The sequence below is a fragment of the Rattus norvegicus genome, chromosome 15, assembly GCF_036323735.1.
Source record: "Rattus norvegicus strain BN/NHsdMcwi chromosome 15, GRCr8, whole genome shotgun sequence".
In the NCBI taxonomy this organism is placed as follows: Eukaryota; Metazoa; Chordata; class Mammalia; order Rodentia; family Muridae; genus Rattus; species Rattus norvegicus.
This window is the reverse complement of record NC_086033.1, coordinates 66,683,300-66,705,367: the sequence shown is the minus strand read 5'-3', so window position 1 is coordinate 66,705,367 and position 22,068 is coordinate 66,683,300. Positions and strand designations below refer to the sequence as shown.

Sequence of the window (22,068 nt, the reverse complement as noted above, 5' to 3'; positions counted from 1 at the left end):
CCTCATAGGGCAATCAGATCTCAGAAGTAGATTCAAATGATTCAGTAACTGAGAGTTTACGAATCCAGAATATATGTGTAATGACTAGCTAAGGCTTCTCCTCATGCTTTTTCCTGCTTTCCACTCAGGTAGACCGCTACACCAAAGCTCAGCGTGCTCCGATTATCTACACCCCATCCTGAGCATCCCTCCAGAGGATAGTGATGCTGTGCTCCCGCAGCTTTTAAAATTCATGTAAATTCGCTTCTTTCGAGGCTCTAGGAATTCAAATTGGAGTGATGTAGAAAGACTTTTTTTAAAGTAGTGCACTAAAAGCCTCGAATAAGAGGCTTATCTAAGATGACCTGCAACTGGTTGTCTGAAAAACAGGAGAATTCGGGAAACTAGTAATCGGCGTTCTTATGACAGTGACAGTGAAGGACTTTGCTCTACACCAACAATGCACAGACCATTCATGTCTTTCTTTCCTGTATAGACCACTCTGCTGCATCAATTTCTCCCTTGGCAAAACGTATCCTGTCTGCAATGTGAAACTAGTACAACAGGTGGACTTTGCATATGTAATAACTGTCGATGGCTCCCTAAACTCCTTTAAGTACAATAGGCAACAGAAACCCTGGCTTCCCGCATTATTTATATAGTCTCGCTTCAACTCCACACACAGCTCTTCCTGAAGAATTAGCAGCAAAGCAAATCACTACTTTTTTTTCCTTCAAAGAATACGGTCCACATTTCTGTACTGCAAACGCACAGTCATATGAATGCCATCTTACAAGTAAAATTCGGATCACAGAGAAGAAAGCTAGCAGATGAAGAAATTGCTCACCTGGAGGAAGCGGGTCAACAGACTGAAGTCTAGTAGTGATGGTGTGTAGGGTGAGGATAGCAAAGGAAAGCAAAGTCGGGAATGCTTGAAAAATAAAATATTTTTAGTTAACAAATAGAAAGACCAAGGGAGACAAAAAGGGCCAACTGAATCATGAATCCCTCCTTATCATTTTGTTTGCTTAAATTAAATTCCAGAGAATAATCAATTCCTAAAAGCTATGGGCATTCACAATTCCTCAGTTACATAAGACATAGGCTTCCCACGAAAAGTTACTTAAAACGAGATTTTCATTTCAATGAGATGGAAAAATACAAGGTTACTGCCAGAAACTCCAGTCAATGAAAAAATGATATGTCCATTTATTCAGAAAAACAGAAGATGCAAAACAGTGGAAAACCAAAATTTAAGTTATTCTATAATACACCCAGATATAAAGGCTGATTCAAAATGTTCACTGCATTTTAAATATTACTTACACAGTGTAGGTTATCTGAAGTCCAAACAATATATTATGTATAATTATTCCTTTAGGGGTCAATCAATATTAAGAATGTATTTACTTTAGCAATGGTTATACATCAATATATTAATCTGTATTCTCAAATATATAAAATGTATTTTATGTATAGTACCAACTATACATTTTTATATTGCAATAAGTATCTTTTTCAGCCAAGATATATGTTCTATGACTACATAATATTAGAGTAAATTATATATGTACAAATTTTAAATGTAGCTTTTAGTTAAGAGTGAAAACAGTAACAACACAAAATTTGAATTACAACATATTTTTCCTTTTGATATTTTTCATTTTCATTTCATGAGCACTCTGGCTTATGATTTCATAGACATGTATAATTGATCTACTTCCTAGAATAGAGAAAAAAAGAAAGAACATTTTGTTTTGCATGTGTATTACTGAAATGTGCAATGAATATGTGTAATCAATTGCTACCTAAAAGTCCTGCCAGAAACAAAAATGAAAATATAAATGCCTGCTGGTGAGCAATGGTAACTTCATTTTTAAAGCAATCTCATTTTCTTAGCTTTGTGACTAACTCCACATCTGCGGTGCCCCTCCCTTGGAACGAGAATATGCAGACTCTATGGTAACGCAGGTTGAGTTGTTACGAAGAGCGCAAACATTTTCTCAGTGTTGTCCTATATGCATTTCCTTCTTCTCTTCTACAACCTCCTCCAGTTTTCTGTATGCTCTGTGTGTGTGTGTGTGTGTGTGTGTGTGTGTGTGTGTGTGTGTGTGTGTGTGTGTGTTTCCATCTACTCTTAAAGCACAACTCCAACAACAGATGGAATTCCTGAAAGGTCTTCCTCAATCACATGTATAAATGTGAGATTCAACACAACAAATGATACACAAAATCTAAAGAATACAGACAATCTCAAAGTATTCTTGTTACAGTGATCTCCTGAAAACTCTAAAAGGACATTAGAATTCATTCTTACAGTAGACAAAGGAAATGTGTAGAGCCTGTGGTATTGATTAATTTTATTTGTTATTAGATATAGTATTATTTCTGGATATAAAACCAAGTCCTCTGAATTTACTGCCATTCAGTACTAGAGCAGAGGAACTTATTCAGAAATATGGACTTTGAGGATGAGACTCCCTAAGATGAAGTCATACCACTTGAAACTAGGAGAAACAAGGAAGTGTGTCTGAAAGAGCAAGGCACAACTAGCTACTGACTCTGTAGGGATAGTCTCTGTATCTGTGAGACCTTACGGACTGTTGCTTTAAGGTACATAACACCAACACTTTGCTACAGCAACCTTTGCCAACTGACACTGCCTATCAAGAAAGAAACATCAAGTCATAAAGGAAAAAAATATCTATAGAAAGGAAAATGGGACAATGACACACAAAGTTAAAACATGACAAGTTGAAATTACGTTTTTGTTTTGGTTTGGTTTGGTTTTCATGCAATGATTCCTAAATCCATTGGCCAAAGAGTTACAACTATATGCTGCTGAAAATTGATGACATTGACTAGAAGGCCTGACAGACCATAAAGGAAGTTAATCTTTTTTTAAGAAAATAACACAAAACATCCTGAATTAGCCATAGCCTTGAGGTTATGATCATTCAATTTTGGATTGTTTGAACTTATGATAATGAAAAAAGTAACATGAATCCAATAAAAATTAATTTTTTACATTTTCATCTTCTTTGGGAAAATGATAGGGGCTCTCATGTTCTGTTGAGGACTAACAGATCCCATCAGCTACTTGATTTTAGGGTAAGTCCATGGAATGCTGCCTACCATGGATGAACAGTAGTAGGTCGGGTGAATTAGATTAAAGTTCACCTAAGTAAGCTATTTGCAACTTTAGAATGGGTGGAGCAGGTACAGCCCCACAGAAAGTCCCGGAGGTTCTGTAGGATACTCTGTTTAAAAGGCTCCGAACGATTAGCTGCCTTTGCTTGTTCCTAAGATTTCTGAGAATTTTCTTTTCATGCACTATTATTGTATTTGAAGTTTCTGATCAATGCAGCACATTCCTAGTTCCATAAGAAGGGACAACTTTCCTTAAGCTGCTACTTTGTCCATTGTTAGTGAAGAAACATTGTAAGTAAAGATATCTGCACACCTGAGTATGGGTATTTTTATTAATTACAACACGACAAAAAAAAAGCCTTTAAGGATTTATACAGTTTATTTTTGGAGTATTCTTTCTAGTCCCCAACTCATCCAGGTTTTGCCCTTCAACCCACCCAACTACATAATCTTCTTCTCTTTTAAACAAAGAAAAAAAGAGGGGAGGAAAGCCACTAAAAAGAAAATGTGGATTCTATTGGCTAACTACTCCTGAGACTGTCACTTGGCCTGGGATGTTGATAAAGTGTCATTATACTTAAAAAGGTGATTTTCCCTCTCCGCCCACCTATAAATCTCAACTAGCTTCTTGGCAAGGCATGTTGTTTCTGTCCACTTCTCTTTCCCCATGCTGTGGTTTCTGTCTGGCTTGAGCCTGTGTAAGTCTTAGTCATTCTGTCATGGTCTCAGTGAGTCTTCTGTCTTATTTTGTCTGGAAGATGCTGTTTCCTCTAAATGATACAATAACCCTGGATCTTACATAAGCTAATTTATTATTTATACTATTCCTTTTCAAATTTATATTCAAATATATTACCATAGGTTTTTCTCAAGATATTGCACTTGGATAGATTCTGTAGAAAGAAAGACGATAAAATGTTTAAAAGAGAAAGTTTTTAAATAAAACAATATTGTAGGAAAGCTGGAGGGAGATTTGTAAAGATGGTGTTGCCAAAATGGGAGGCTGAAAAGAAGAGGGTAGTGACTATAAGCAGAATATATTGCAAACATGTATGAGTTTGTCAAGGAATACATGTAACTTTTAAAAATTGAGTTAACTCCAGTCTGTTATGAACTATAATAAAGCATATTATTTTATAACTAATTTTGGTGCAGGATTCACCTGTCCTAGTCAATGCAAAGCTTGAATGAGTATCTGTTATCAGTCTATGACATTACATAATACTCCTCAAGGTGCTTGAACCCTGTGGTGTTTTATATTTATCTATATCTATATCATCCATATCTATATCATCTATATCTATTTGTTTATTATTTTAAGTGCATATGTATGTGCTTGTGTAACTATATGGGCATCATGAGCATACAGAAGCACATAGAGGCCAAATAGGGTAACAGAACTTGCTTTGTAGTTAGTTACAAGCAATTCTAAGGCACCATTTATGTGCAGAAAACTGGACCCTAGTTCTCTAGAATAACTGTAAACTCTCTTAACTTCTGATCAAAATAGAGCAAACCCAAAGTAGTATTTAATAGAAAGAAGCAATAAAATTTGCCTTTCTGGTTAATGATACAGTTTACAGTAAAATGTTTCTACCACATAATACAAGTTCACTTAAGTGATAACTCAAAGCCCCCACTTTATTGTAGAATAGTAAGGTACCTCTGCAAATTTACTTCAAGTAATGCTTTCTGAGGACTCTATCCTGATTTTTTTTCAGTAGCTTATGAATAGGAGTTTGATTAGGTGGGGCTAGATTTTCCAATAGAAAATTACTATTAAAGGTATTCCCAATTTTTGGCTATTAACCATTTCAATGACCCAGAAATATAATGGAAAAATAGGTTTCAAAAAAATTGCATTATTAAGTGTTTGGTTTTCTACAGAATTTCTCTTGCCCACTATATTGCTTTAATGAGTAAATTTTATTATTTCAAATCCTTTTTTAAAGCATGTCTAGGAAGACATATAAAGCCATGCACTCATTATTGTCCTTGACAATGGCTACACGTTAAGACGAAATCACTAAAACATTTTCACTTTTATGTCAAAACAAATTGTCATGTCGATAAGTTCAGATTGGACTGTGATTAAATTTCAGAAACTACAAATGTATGTAACTAAATTCTTATTCCTTTAGTCTTGAAGTGAGAGGTCAGTTATCTATGGCTATAAATATATCCCCCAAGGTCAAAAACTAATCTTATCTGAAGTTTTCAGTGTATGTTTCTCTAACTATATAAGAACAGCAACAACTGAACGTGGAAAAGGGATACGCCTGCATTCATAGTAAGACATAAAGCAAACTGCTCAGTTACATAGTCAAACATAGAGACTTCATAGCCATCCCACAATTACAGGAATTGTTTTCTGGAGTTTGCTCACTATTCCTCTTTTGTAATTTGAATGTATTTTAGTACAAAATAAGTGATTTTACTATGTAAAAATTGAATTTTAAATAGGCCTGTAGATTAGTTACAAAAGCATGCTAAGTCCAGACAGTGGTTAAATTAAAATAATAAATACAGTATTCTAACCAGCTCAAGATAACTAAGTGAGCCCTAGGAACAGAGAGATAAAACACAATTGGAGGTCAGGGAGAACACTATTGGATCCTCATTTCAGATACGCACAGGATTCCTTGACGATGTGTGAAACCCATTTCTTCAACTTAATCCCCATTTTTCTCCAAATCTTATTCCTTCACTTAACAGTACTTATCTGTACCCTAACTTAATTTTTTTCTTTTATAATTAGAAAACATCTCCTGGGTTCATTTTCCTCCAGTAAGACTATTTACAACTCAAAGACCATATGAAGCTTAAGAAGAAGGAAGGCCATAGTGTGGATGCTTCAAACCCACTTAGAAGTGGGAACACAATAACCATGGAAGGGAGAAGGAGGGAGGGGTCTGCGTAGGAGAGGGGGGGAGAGGAAAAGGCAGGGCATGTCTACCATGGAAGGGAGAAGGAGGGAGGGGTCTGGGTAGGAGAGGGGGGGAGAGGAAAGGGCAGGGCATGTCTACCATGGAAGGGAGAAGGAGGGAGGGGTCTGGGTAGGAGAGGGGTGGGGGAGGAAAGGGCAGGGCATGTCTAGGTATGTGAAGAGACAGTAGAGAAGTCTACAGAGCAAATAGAAACTCAGAGAACAAATAGAACTAAGTAGCAGTGGGGTGGGGTGGGGAGCCACTAGAAAGTCCCAGATGCCAGGGTTGTGAGAGGCTCTCAGGACCCAATAGGGATGACATTCATCAAAATACCCAATAGCAGGGAGATAGAACGTGAAAAAACCACCTCCAGTAAATAGACATGGTCCCCAGTTGAGGCATGGGGTCACCCACCCATCTAAAAATTCCTTTAATGGCTTCTAAATTTTTAATAAAATCGTCATATTTTGGTTATCAGGCTATACTTACATTATATAAGCAAAATCTATTGACTATAATATGCTACAATTAGATCAATAAACAATAAAATGCCTGTGGTGGTACAAAAAAGATTTTTGTCACTGTGCCTTTTTTAAAAAAAAATTTTATTGGATATATTTCTTTACTTACATTTCAAAGATTATTCCCCTTCCCGGTTTCCTGTCCATAAGCCCCCATTCCCTCCCTTCTCCCTCCCCCATACAGGTATTTCCCCGATACATCCCCCTTTTTGCCCTCCCCTCCTTTTAACCTAGAATTTCTCCTGACTAAAAGAAATGCACGGACACAAATGTGGCAGAGTCTGAAGAAAAGGCCATCCAGAGACTGCCCTACCAGGTGATCCATTTCATCAGCAGGCAACAAACCCTGACACTATTCTTGATTCCAAGATGTGCTTTTAGACATGTCTCATATGGCTGTCCTCTGAGAAGCTCTGCCAGCATCTGAATAAGACAGATGCAGATACGCACAACCAACCATTGGACTAGGCCCAGGACCCCAACAGAAGAGTTGGGGAAAGGGCTGAAGAAACTGGAAGTCAAATATGCCTGTACTCTCACACACAGATTCAATGAATGCTCCTGACTTCTTGTATGGTGCAAAAATGATTCTTGGGGCTTTAATCACTATCTCTGTTTCAGCTCAAATGTTCAGTCCTGAGTCTTAGATTTTTACAATTCTGAGTAACTAAAATTGAGCAGTAGCATTAGAGAAAAGCAGATGGAACTTAACTAGGTTTAAATTTTTACTGTATGTATTCTTGATGGAATCCTGAAAGCTCTATATTGTTTCATTTTTATATCTGTAAAAGGGATAAATTAATTCTCATTTGCTTGTCTTGAAGATGAAATGAACTCATCTGTGCAAAGCCCTTGGGTGGGAAATTAGTGAAGTCTACTATTAAGTTACCATGCTATTTCAAGTTGGCTTTATCAATGCAAGTACAGTGGAAATTCTGGCTGAATTAGGGTCATTTGGGATGTCATTCTCTAATGTGATTGATAGTATACTGTCCATTTAACGTAAGCATACAATGCACAATACCCATAATATTTGGGTGGTGGTTAATTTATAACTAAAGAAATGGGAATATTTACTTGACCCTCAAGACCTCTATGTCATATCCATAATGAATGGACTTGGAAATAGACCATATGTCATCATGATTTTCTGTTTTCTTTTCTAAAGACATTTATGTCAATTTTGTATGTTTAAGTATTTATCTGAACATACTTCAGTGCACCATGTAGTTACCTGTGCCTTTGGAATCCAAGAAAGGTCAAGAGTTTTCTCATGAACTGAGATTACAGGTAATTGTGGGACACCACATAGGTGTTACAAATTGGACTGAGAGAGCAGCAAATTCTCTTGACTATTGAGTCATCTCTCCAGTCCTCATGACTTTCTGACAGTACACTATTTACTCAGATACATTGCCTGTATATTATCTTTCATAAAGTTATTAAAAGAAGGAATGATGCAATAATATTTAATTGTTAACATGCTTGACAGAAAAGCTAATAAAAGAATTACAAGAAGGAGAAATGTATTTGAGAAGTACCATCCAAACTTTAGAAGTTGAAGGTTAGAATGTGTGTCACTTTTTACCTTGAGATGTTTATTCCATGCTCCCTCTATAATATATGGAAAAGAAAATAAGGAGGAGCAGTAGAGAGTGAGATGATGACAGTGACACTTGGTAAAGTTGAAAGTTCATGCTAGCTGTTGTTTTTCTAACAACATTTTTTTAGAAGAATAGACTAGGATTAAAAAAAAAAATTCCACCAGACTTCAGCTTTGAAAGAGACCTATGAAGGAGGTGCATTTAAGCTTTACCTAATATCCATTATCTGCAAATTATTTATTAAAACTCAATGAAATGAAATGGCAAAAACAAAAGGCCATATTATTTACTTTTAATTGAATTTCGTGCATCAGCTCCTATCTTCAGAACTGTTTGCCCTGAACTGTTAGTTTATCTACTTCAACTTTCCATGAACACAGTGAATTTTCAGCACTGAGAATAATATTCATAAATGTAGATTTATCTTATATTTCTCTATATACAGTTAATGCCCACAACTACAAAAAGAAGCACAAATATTCATTTATCTTTATTTATTTATTTTTATTTTTATTTATTTATTTACACTGTAGCTGTCTTCAGACACACTAGAAGCATCAAATCCCATTACAGATGGGTGTGAGCCACCATGTGGTTGCTGGGAATTGAACTCATTACCTCTGGAAGAGTAGCCAGTGCTATTAACCACTGACACATTAATTTCTACAGTCTTACTTTTTAAATCTCTCAAAACAATTTATGTAATTAGGTCTCTTTACATTGAAGCTATTGAGTATTTTGTTTGTTTGCTTGTTTTGATCTCAAAGGGAATGTATGATTGTTCATGTTTCAACAAGAAGAGGTAGCTTTTGATATAATATAATAGAATTTCTATTTTTCAGATTAGAATATTTAGTTCAGCTCATCGGTAAGAAAACAACGCTTCTTCTCTGGAATCTTCTTTCCCCTGATTACCATCAACTCTGTATGTCCCCCCTTTCTCAATTTTAATTTAATCTCTTAGAACAAGTTGAGTCCATAGGGTTTTATCCAAACCAGTAAAATTTCAGAAATTAGGTATTTGAAAAACAATGCCTACACAACAAGTACAGAGGTTTTCTAAGGTGACTGTAATATATGATATCTCTGTTATAAGGCAAACAAAGATAAATCTTATTAGCAAACTAAACATGACAATGTCACTTAAAAGATACAAAAGTTTTGAGACTTTTAATCTCGACATTTCTTTTATGGATAATAAAGTTAAATTGTAACTTCTAAAGTAAAAACAATTACAAATACCTTGACAAGTTTTGTTACCTAGATATATAGAAAAAAATGGGAAAGAAAATCTTCTTGGCTTTCTGGGTAACAAAGACAAACAATATAAACAAAAGCAATGCAAGGGAGAAATAAACCTATAAAATATGAAGCTAAGCCCATATTTTATGATAAATTAAAAAATGCAAAACATAACAATAAAACTGGCTCAAAAAGCTAATTAATAGATAAACAAGTGAAGCGCAGCATGTGTTAAAGCTAAGAAAAAGGCTCAGATCGAGAATGAAAACATTAAATATGCAAAGAGACTGAAATTAAACCCTTGAAATGAAAAGAAAAATACGATGTGAAAATGGAGAAAGAAATCCAATGGCACACACCAAATAACCAAACAAAGACAGATCGATAATGAAAATTACAGAAAGAGCTGAAAGAATATCTTCCTAAAGTCAGGAAATTATTCGATTCCTCCATCTTCCCCATCCCTAATTTATAAAAGAGACAACGGAGGTATGGATTGTTTTATGGGCACAAACTTTAAAAACACAAATCAATGGAACATAACAGAAGTTTACATAAACATCCAAATGTCTCTTTGACACAACATCAATGCCTTTAAGGGAATGCACACACATAACAGTAACACAGACTGAAGTCATTCAGATTTACCACAGTTAGTAATTATCTAGGACACTGAAGGATACTGGCAACAGCTAATCTAATAATTCTGCCATTATCTCTAATACTTCAGGTCTGTGCCTGGAGCTAAACAGTTGTCAGGACAGAGCTCTATTTACTTGTAACTGAATCTGAGTTGGGTTTGGAAGGAGATGTCAAGGCTAGTATAATCACCTATTTTTCTTTTAACTTTAAACACATAATAGTTCATTTGTACTTTATTCTGATGTTCTGTGTGATGCTAAAGTTATATTTTCTTTTTTTCCTGGTGTGGATTTGTGACTGTTCATTTGAGTTTTCAGCTCAAAAGCTTGCTTTCTCTGTGTGCATATATACTTCCTGAGTTCCCTAATTCTGTGGCTGGAGTGATGCCACTTCACAGTGGGATAAGGTGTATGTGTATATTCTAAATGGGTTTCATTGCACTATGATTTCTGCATAAGAGCTAAATTCACTTTACTATCTGTGAAATAGAAATTATGAAAAATATAATGTGCCTTTCCGTGTTGCTCAGTAACACAAAAAAAGCTGTCAATAGTCCATACATTATCAGTTTCCTAGAACAATGAAAAAAATCAGTATGATTTTCTAAACCTCTGATGGCCGGAGTTTGATGTCTGATTTTGCTTTAAGCTGAAAACATCCTAACGGACTCCTTTGTGTCACTTTGCCCACATGGTCAATAGGACAGTTTAACTTCCAGAATATTTTCTAAGAATGATATTTTAAGTCAGCACAAGAAGAACAGATCTTTAGTTAATAACAAAGAACTTTACATTCTATAGATACTTCAAACCAGCCTCTTCATGTGCATGCGCGCGTGTGTGTGTGTGTGTGTGTGTGTGTGTGTGTGTGTGTGTGTGCGCGCACACACATATACATGCAGGCAATTCAGTCAATGCCAATTTTGTAGGACAATGTGAAGTGTGACTAATTAGGAAAAATAATCTTTGATAAAATAACTACGTACGATATGATACTCAAATCTCTTACTACTTTATCACAGCTCCGAAGGCATCTGTATCCTCACTGTGCAGTACGGTGTCCTGCAGATGTTACCAAAGAGTAGCTAGGATGCGGAAATGTGTCTTAATGTATTTGAAAAAAAGAATGAGAGCAGGAATTAGAACTCTGACAGTAGAGGCCATTTCAATGTATGTAACATCCTGTCACCAGAATAGGAGCCCAGATTCTGTGCAATCTCTTTTGCCTCATTCCTACTTTCTTTGTAACTCTTAACATAGCCATTTTCCCCCTCAGAGCTGAGAGATGCTAAAGGATTGCAGTGCATTTCAATATTTGCATCCCAGCTTATTGTTTTCAAGAATAAGTACCTTTCACATAAACGTGATTGTGTATTTACGTTGTATTCTGGGTAAATGATTTAGGTGGAGCCAACGTGAATCAGGAAGCATTACCTGGTCTCAAGGGTGTTACAGTTAACTTTTACTAGAAACAATACAGCTAAAGTAGTAAACAGGGTGGGTGGAAAACTAGTCCTGCAGTATACAGAATTATTTATCTTCTTAATATTTAGCATATTTTGTCTTTATTTTTTTTTACAAAATCAACATAGTCTTATATGTGAGTCATGAAATCAGATGTAAAACATAATAAAATGACTATGAAAATATTAGGTTAGACCATTCTCAAATGCTAGCAAGAACAAAAATTCATTTTATTTTTCTATCCCGAAGTGATTATGTGAATATTTTCTAATTCAAGCTCTCGTACATGGCTAATTGTACAAAAATCATTCACTTTCTCAGGAAATAAATATTCCTTACAACCATGAGCTACAAAGGGCTGAAAGTTAACTGAACACATAAACTCTAACTTTATTTGTCAGTGCAGTTCAGGGAACAGAGGGGTCTTTAAAAGTGTCAGCAGATATGACAAGGCATAGATTGTCTCTAAACCTCCAATTCCCGCATTAGGAAAAGCATATGATTACACTTGAAGCAATAGTTTCTTAATAACCTCAAGTCTCCATTTCAGAAATAATTTTAAAATTACATAAAACAAACCGAGTGGGAATATATCGGTTTGCTGGGTGCCAGTCAACTGGCTGTTGGAGGGACAGAAGTGCATATCCTTGCTGCTGCCATTTTTGTTTGACTCCCCAACGAGTAACAGACAAGTACTTCAGCAGCTGCACTACTATTTAAAGAGAGGGGAGAGTGCTTTATATCCATTGTGATTTTTTTCCATGTATAACGCTCTTATAATTTCTATTGTCAATATCCAGGATGTGTAAAATCATGTGTCTTGCTTAAAAGAGAGAATTATTAACATCTTTTATCTGGTGTTAATGAAAAAAATATGCCCAATTCACTGTTAACATTGTGAAATATACAAATGTTTCCAGGATACGCCTTTAGATAGGGTTCAAAATACTAACTAAGAGAAATTTTAGCCAGGATAGTAATTTTCTTTAAATTGTTGTTTGCAAAAAGTATAAATCTGCATTTCTATCAGAAATAACTACTATTTTGGGTTTTTTTTTAATCCTTTTTTTCTGTGCTTCTTAGTCAATCATTTTTCTTTAAGTGTTATATCTAAATATAATTTAGATAGAATGATGTTTTTGAACACATAAACACACAATAACTTATTTATATTTGTTATCTCTTGTGTGTTGTCTAAACGCCAAGGTAGGAGCTATGGAGCCAACACAAATTATCAGTCTTTATTTCTTCTTACAATCAAAAATTCTTATATCAGCATCAACTTAACAGGACTATAGAGTTTACTGTTGCTTTTCTATGATCAGTGATTTGAACTTCATCTTGAAAGAGAGAACAATTAATGTTAGGTCTGAATTTCAAAAAAGATCCTGAGTATAAATAGGTGAAGACCCTTCCTCTGCATCTGCACATCAAGGGCTTAGAGGATTTGGGTTTTCTGCTCCATTAGCCACTCTTCTAACAAAACAGAATTTATTACTCCAATGGCCACTGCACCCGATCTCTTAATGAGCAAGGCAGGGGCATCTGTATTATAGCAGATTTTACCCACAAGGAAACATCTAACATGTAATAGATCTGATAGGAAGCAGACACTTGGAAAACATGAGGTTCTTTTACACCTCACAGTTCATAGGTTGAAATTCATCAAAACTTTCTAATTCAAAATGGGTTTATTTGTTTTTTAGGAAAACATGGGCTATCTCTAGACAATAAATTAAATTTTTTATATCCTCTGAAATAAAATTAGAGTATTACTAAATTCTTCTAATGAAGGCATGTTATCTTTAGAAAAAATCTTCCTTTCTTCTCTGCTTTCTCCCCTCTCTCTTCCTATTGTCTCTTCTCTGTGTTCTGTTTTCTTTCTTACAATTATATTTGAGCTTGATTTTGCCTTGATCGGACTTCTATGGAATCCTGATTCTTTAGAAGCATCTCAAAGCCAAGGAATTCATTTCAAAATGCTACATGGGAAGTGTCAATTTAAAAGAATATGTGTGATAGGGTTTTTTTTGTCCTTTTTGACAAAAAGTAAAATTATGTCATGTTTATCAACCTACTTGATATCACTGGTTGACAGCATATTGATAGGGAAGAGAAAACCCAGACTTCTCTTCTGCATACTTTAGATTTTAAAGTATTAATAAGAAGAGATACCATTAATTGCTTTTCTTTTGGGGGAGTTGTAGAAGACTTCCAAGAATTCTAGTATATTGAGACTTTCATTTACTATAACAAACGAATGTCTAATTTAGAAGGCAAACTTCAGGAGTGAAGAGGTTAGTGAAATAAAACATTATGGTATATGTAGCACAAGGTCTATATCTTGCTACTCCTCATCAGAGGCTTACGGAACTATCTTGACCCAGCTTCTTGGGCACGTAGGAGTTGCCACAGGATTGGGATCCTTGATTAATAAACTCCATAAAAATACATCTGTACAACAGGTGCTGGCCTACATAGGACCTCTCTGAGGAGTGAGGAAAAAATAGATCATCAAATTGAAGCAGTCACATTATGGCCTTCCATAACTGTTTTTATAGTTTGTATGAAAACAGAAAAGGAAAGGTTAGAATTAAAAAGAAAAATCAAATGATTGCTTCAAGAGAAAAGGTTTTCCTTACGGAGAATGGGAAATACATAAATATCTATATCTATAAGATACTCAGCATTGTATCTTGTATTTTGAAGATGGGGAAGAGTATAAAATGAATTCACACAACATTATTATGTTTTCAAAGATAACATTGGCATTAACCTCTGATTTTCTTTACCGTTTCTGGTATTTAACTAATAGAAGGAACTTGTATTTATAATAATGGGCAAAAAGTCTGCAGTTTTAAAATATCATTGCATACTCAACTCTCACAAGATTTATGCCATTTGGCTTATGATAAACAAATATTGCTGCCATAATGGTTACAGATAAGCTAACTGTGGTAGTGATTACATTATCTCTAAAAACTATCGCAAAGATAAAGCGTTTTTAGCAAATACAAAACAAAATCCTATCTTCGGCCAAAAGAACAGTTTAACATTCTCATGCATGCAGCACTTGTTACTGGTTGCTCCCATCTTGACAAGTGTGAGATTTTTACAATATCAAGGTAGAAATAATTTCATTTTGTATATAATTGAGTCTAGACAGAAATGTAAATATCAAGGCAAGGCACAGGATCAGATGCCCATAAGCTTGGCTCCTTGGAATGTGTAGGCCAGAAGGTGGCATAGGCCCAGAATTTCAGACCAATCTAGGAAATATCTCATCCTGCCTAATACGATGTCTCTCTATATATACTCCATATTATTACCATAATAATAATATATTGTATTACATTATTATATTAATCATTATGTATAAACAGATACATATTTTGTAGTCCATATATATATATATATATATACATATATATATATATACACATAGAGAGAGAGAGAGAGATAGGCTACAAAAGTACACTGATATATATCTATACATATATATAGATATATAAACTGGGCTACAAGTATTCAACCTATATTTTTCAAAGTTGCTTATATGCCCTTCTTAATGTAACTTCATTGAGTGTTACATTCAGTGCTGTCTCTGATTGTTATGTACCCATAATTTATGAATTGGAAGTATCTTTCCACATTTTCCCATAGTTTCTGAAGACATAGTTTGGATTATTATACTATACTCTAAATATTAAAAATTCAAATTATTTAAGAGAACTTATTTAATTAATTGTTTTGGGTTTTCTAGTAATATAAACATCCCAAAAGCACAATAATACACGCATGCACACACACACACACACACACATACTTCAAAAGAACAAATTGTAAGGACAAGAGAAAAATAACACAAGAAATAGGCAGTTTAAGAAAATGGTTATTCCCCTGAACTAAAATGTTGTATAATTATTCAACTCCTCTTATCATCGTATCAAACTGTTTCAAATAAGTTCTCAAGTAATTTGATTTCACTCACCAATGCAAATATTATATATACAATTTATTCTCACTCTGACCCATGTGTAGTCCCCCTTAAAAATCTATTGAATCTTAAACATAATACGTGAAAGTGTATGAATTTCCAAAATTGAACAATTACATTAGGGAAATCATATGAGATCTTAATTATTGATATGTCTATTAAACTTCATGAATTATATCAAGTTTTCTTTATTAGTTTTTCTACCTCATATAGTATTTCATCTTATAATGGGATTTAGTATTGATTATGAAAGATATTCAAGTGCTTTGGAGTTTCTATAACCAAATGATCTTAGTATTAAAAAACTGGAGACCTGTAAGTGGAAATGTTCATAACTTTGACACTCTTGAGATTAGTGGTCTAGAATCATAACCACAGTCCAACTCCATCACAGAATCCTCTTGGCTAAAAGGCTGAGAGATTTGTGTCATTATTTTCTATGGAAGAAATCCTTAAACCTCCCATGGGTGTTTCTGTTTATTATAGAAATGAATGTAAGATCATTTGATCTAACACAAGCTCAAATAAATCTCAATTCAAAATATAGTATATATGTTATTATTAAATGAGTGTTTATGCGTACGTATAATTTGTTTTGGTGTAAATAGTAAATTTGACAATGAAGATTTAGTTTTTTAACCTAAACTTGGTACATTATATGAGAAAGTTCATTCTTCCTTTTAAATAAAAGGCTTGAAAAGGGTACTAAAAAGGTAGGAAAAAGGAAAAAAGCTGTAATCTATTTGAAGTAAAAGAAAGATTGTTAAATGCAAATTAACTTGTGTTTTGTCTTCTGTTCTGCACTTAACATTGTGCCTTTTCATATTGTATTTAAAGATATGTCACAATAAAAGATGTGAAATACATTTTAAAATTCTATGATGTAGATATAACTTTTATATATTAAAACACTTAAATTACTACAAAGGTAGCTGAGTGGTTTATAGTTACCTCAAATCACCTTCATAGGAAAGCTTTCTTTCCTACGCCTTATTTCAGTGTGAATAGGTCACGACTGTCATCCGACTTAACCTGAGAACATGTTATACGATTGAAAGAATTTAAAGGTATCAGAAAAGGTATCAACTTATATAAAGATCATTGAAAGCCATCAGTATGCTTTCTAGGGATGGCTGAAGAATTAAATATTCCCCATTTCCTTCTCCATTACACTACATATAATTTAGTTCTATGCATAAAATTGTTATTGAGTGCATAACAATGCTAAATATCAATGTCTGCATACTGAAACCAATGATAAAAGAGAAAATGTTGTCAGTCCACACCATGAAACATTATCAAGTTAAAATTATCTTCCTGATTTTTATAAGCCTTTTAACTTCCTGTTCTCGTTGGCATTTATTAAACCATAAGTCTTCCTAAATTGGTTTACTGATATTAAAATTTAATAAGCTCAACTGTACTTTCAAAATAGAAAGACACAGTTTTATATACAGTCAAAGCTCAGTTTTCTTTGAATTAAAATATTCAAATGCTTTTATCAGGTTATGTCATATTAATATAATAATTGAAAAAATATCTAGCAATAATATGCTTTCCTATATGTAGCAAATATTTGCTCTAAATAGGCCTTGTAAATCTGAGTTTAAAATTAAGTGATCTTCTTTCATAGAGATTCTCTTTGATCTTTCTCATTCCTACTTAGTGCAGAAGGAAAATACATAATGCTAACTATAAAGTTGTTCGACTTTCAGTTGCTTGCATACATATTAAATCTATGTATAATAAATAAGATTTGTATTATTTTTAAAAATAAAATAAAGTAGTAAAAGCATTTAGATAAAAACAAAACAGAAGACTTTCATTTTTGCCTCATGTTTTATTCTTTTGCTGTAGTTAGGATTAACTATGAAGTTACTAATTACCCCATTTATGTTTTAGGGTGACAGTAAGTTCAGGCTCGTCTTGAAATATTAGCTACAGTGAAATATTAAAAATATTCTCTTCACCATCAAAAAGGTACTGTTAGGATAATAAATTGCACATGACCATCCTCCTCCAAGAGCTGAAAAACTAAAGATTAACACGTGAAGTTCATTCAAATGAGTAAGTCCTTTTCCTCATTTCTCATCAAGCAATATTATTCGGTTGAAACAGTTAAATTCTCCTTGTTCTATACTTGCTCTTTGGAGATCAAATGACTAATGGATTGAGAAGTAAATAAGCCAAGGTTTGTGAAATAACAAGACATCCAGTGAGAGAGCAGATGAAAACATATACCGCAGCCATTTTCCTGAGGATGTAATTTTTAACTCAAATGCATGTAAGTTAATGTCTGCAAAACGCTTTTGCCAAAATGTTGATACTGCATTTAAAGGCCACAAGGGATACAATTTCAAAGGTTATACAGTTATTGTGTCAAGTGAAGGGCATGCAATAAAGCTGGCGTAATGCAATTAGTATACACACTGTGCTCGAATCACTGTGGAAGTGTCTAAGGCGCAGCTAAAGGAGACATGATTAATATCACAAATATAAGTGCTACAATAAAAGGTTTGGGTTTAGGAGTCACTGTTATATCATTCTTACTATGAGAATTTTCATTTCTTTATCAGATGTCATAACCTCTAGCCACAGATACACACTAAACGCTTCCACATGTTAGAAATTCATGATTTTGTTCAATTTTGGTTTGGGTTTAGTTTCAGTTAACGTAATTTAATGAAATAAATTTATGCTTGTGAATATTATTGTAGTAGTTTTAAGATTATTTTAACGATTATATCTGAATCTTAAACTTGCTAAATAAGCTCTTACATTCTTGTTGAATAAAAGGCTTCTGGACAGAATCTTCTGAAATTTTCATTGCAATGAAGAATATAGGAATTCCTCAAATGAATTTGTAATAAAAATAGAAACTTTTTTTTCAAATAATGAAAACAACATAAAGTATCCAGAATGAAGCTGAATAGGATAAGTATTTCATGCTAAAATAATTATTTTAAAACATGATTTGTGGATTCAAATTATATTATTTCTTGATTCCTTTTAGCTTACTGGCCTACTTTTACATGTGTCATTTTTGAGGAATTTAATTTACTTTACGTTCCTGAGTAGCTTTGGGTTTTATCAAGAACTTCTAAAATATTCATTATTTGTTTCAAATAGCAAATTTCTTCAAAATATCTAATTTTGCAAAACCAAAAAGAGATGTTATTGTAAGATGTCTTTAGCAGTGTATTATTTAAAGGTAACTAGATTAGCCCACAAGTGGGGAGAGAGAACTTAAAGAGCCCACCTCCAGTACATAGACATGGTCTGCATTTGGGACATGCAGTCACCCATCCACCTTCAAGATTCTTTACCCAGAATTGTCCCCATCTAAAGGAATGTAAGACAAAAATGGAGCATAGACTGAAAGGCCATCCAGAGTCTGGCCCAACGTGGGATTCTTCCCATCCACAGGCACCAAACCCTGACACTGTTACTGATGCTATGTTGTGCTTGCAGACAGGAGCCTAGTGTGGTTGTCCTCTGAGGTGATCTGCCAGCATCTGACTTACACAGATGCAGATATTCACAGCCAACCATTTGACTGAGTCTGGGGACCCCACTGGAAGAGTTAGAGGAAAGACTGAAGGAGATGTAGGGGGTCATAACCCCATAGGAAGAACAACAATATCAACTAACTGGGAGCCCTTTAGAGCACCCAGAGGGTAAGCGGCCAACCAGAGAGCATACATGCGCTGGTCCCTGGCCACTGCTACTATATTTAAACACGTGGATCCCTAATCTCTAAATGTTGCAGAATCTGTGACGAGTATAGAGAAATACTTCTATTATAGATTTGTATAATCTGAAAAGAGTTTCAAAAAAGCTTACCTTTCACTATAGCACTGATGATACCAAGCCAAGTTCTGTAGTTTGTTTTATAAATACCCAATATCATGAAACGCTTGCAGGTGCCAGAAGGACCAACATGTGATCCATCTGAGCCCCCAGGCCCAGTTTTAGATCCCCTACCCTGCTCTGCCTTGGATGATTTTGTCAGATAGTGAACCAGTAACAATTCTTCCTCAGTGAGGAGGGCTGGGCACTAACACTTTTATCCATTTTAGCAATGATGACATAAGTTGTAGTTCACTGAATCTGAATAGAAGATACAATAGAGGCCTAAACTATTTAAATGAAGGTCTATTTTTTTAACTCTTTGTTTTCCAAAGACATTCTGTACATCTGCTCTTCTGATACTGCTGTTAGATTGTTAAAAACAAAATGTCATCTTCCTTAATGAATGACAATGGCAGAAACGGTTATTGAAATCTGGTAAGTTGAAGGTACAGGTGGATGAGTGGATGGGTAGTAACTTTTTTAGATGGAATCGGGTAAAGAATGCTATCAACCAGAATGGATACTGGTAATGATAATACAGTGTATGTTTCACAAAATAGGTTGCAACAGTAATAGAATTGCAAACACACACAAGAAAACACTTATGTTTTCAGGAGATAGGTAATAAATATACTTATTCTTCTTGGATTGTGTATGGCAGGCATCAAAACATTGTATGATTCTTCATATACATGAGCATTTTTTATTTAAAAAAGTAAAGATGAAAAAGGATAATCATAAGGACCTACTCAGGGTTATCAAATGAAAGACTGATTCTAATGGAGATGGTTTCGCTAATGATGAGCTTTTAATCAGAACATTTCAAATTCCATTGAGTGGATTGTTTCACATATGTGAATCATGCCAACTTCCTCTCGGAAGTCAATGCTGGTCTCTTTTGGGTCACTTCCTAAGTCAATATTGCAACCCCTGAAGTTCCTTTGAAAGGTTTAAAAGTAACTCATTTTCCACCTACTAAATACAAAATAAAAAATAAAAGTACAAATGAAAGTAAAAAAAAGTAGATTCCCTAAAACTTCATTGTGGCCCATCAACCCCAAATTTAAACATATTTTACTTTAGGTTATTATAACAAGTAGTGTTGGAGAGACATGAAACAGATTTCTGATGGGTTGATAGTCTAGTGTTGAGCTGATGTGACTTACTATGCATTCCTAAGAAAACACTGTTTTAAATAATTGTCTCACTATAGTAATGAAAAAGCTGCCGAACAGGCACAGCCCGGTCCAAACTTCCAGGTATTCCCTGATCACTTCTGAAGAAGCTTCAAATTATCTAATCACAGAACATCGTTGTAGGAAGTTGAGCTTCCTTTCACCTCACAAATCCAAATACATCTTCTTTTAGCCTGTCTTGTTTAAACCAATCAGCATCTGTATATTCTGAGCTGAAGATCATATGCTATTTCCCCGTTCCGAATCCAGTTCATCATGTCCCAAATTTCCTCTCTAAATTACCCAGACATTTTCTCCAATAACTTCATAAACAGAAGCTTGTCAAATATTGTTGATGAGAACAGGAGATAAAAACTGGAGCGGCAATTTTAGTGACAGTGACCTCCAACATGAGCTGTTCTGACTCTTGTCCTGGGCCAAAATCTGGAAATGTCCTTGGTTTTGTCCTGGCCAGAAACCAGAAATGCTGTGTGTGTCTAGTTGTTCTGCCTCCGCTGTCCTGCTGTCAGTGCAAGAGCACAGTCATCTGGAAATTGCCATGATGGGGTCAATACAACTAAAGCACTGGACACCTGCTCCTTAGTGGGACAGTTGGACTCACCGCCCCCAAGCTTTCACCTGTGGACCTATAATGAATTCCTTCTAAAACCTCACTCTCCACGTCAGGTTGATTCCTCGAGTTTAAGATAGAAGGACCTTGACAAAACTGGACAACTGGCTTCCGTGGTTGTTGATTTTCCAAGAAACTAGCCCACAACTAGAACGCCTTCTCAGTGTCTTTGATGAACTCTCAACACTCCTTGCACACACCTGCGTCATCGTGACTTATTTCTGCCGTCTCTAGTGTTTCTTCCTGTTCACAACAGCTGCCATATAATCTCTGGGCTTCGCTAATTTACGTGAGCTGCTCACTTACACTGGAACCTTTATAACAGATTGCCTCCTAAATGTATCTGTGTAGTTGTTGAACACATCTTCAGAAGTGGAAGCTTTAATTGTGTTATGTCTGCCGAGGGTTTTTAGTAATTTTCATCTGATTATTAGAATGTTCAGACTCAGGTTAAAAGCAAAGTTCTAAGCAGTTTGGTTTCATTATGTTTTGTTATGGCTGTATTTTCAACATGTTTTTTGATGTAGAAAATTTTATATCTATAGAAAAAAAAAAGGAGGAGATAACTTTAGAAATTTGCAAGCCCTGCCTTACTTCCCCTCCCCATAGTTATTCTAAGGAAACTGTTATTCACTTGTCCTCCTCTCCTCGGGATTTACTTTGAACTTACATACTTCACTGGAATCACACAGAAGTTCTGAAATGTTCTGTGTCTGTATGTGTTCTATTTAAAAAAAAAAAAAAACAGTGTGAAAAGAAGCACAAGGTCCTAATATCTTCTGACATCAAACATATCAAATGAGGAAAAAGAGCAGAAGAGGACAGGGATTAGACTTATTTGAGTCACTGTTATCCCTATTGCCTGTAACTTGTCTGTCAAAAAAT

General features: G+C 34.7%; 1 protein-coding gene across 11 annotated transcripts in view; it reads right to left on the bottom strand.

Annotated features, from left to right (window-relative positions):
* Positions 1-22,068, bottom strand: part of Pcdh17 (protocadherin 17) — a 93,459-nt gene that overhangs the window by 19,640 nt on the left and 51,751 nt on the right. For 5 of the 11 annotated variants that reach the window (XM_006252377.5, XM_006252378.5, XM_063274310.1 and 2 more), the window contains one exon: positions 827-910. The exons of the other annotated variants lie outside the window; for them this stretch is intronic. In XM_006252377.5, the coding sequence (XP_006252439.1) occupies positions 827-910 (84 nt within the window). The remainder of the gene's footprint in view (positions 1-826; positions 911-22,068) is intronic. 11 annotated transcript variants of the gene reach the window in all.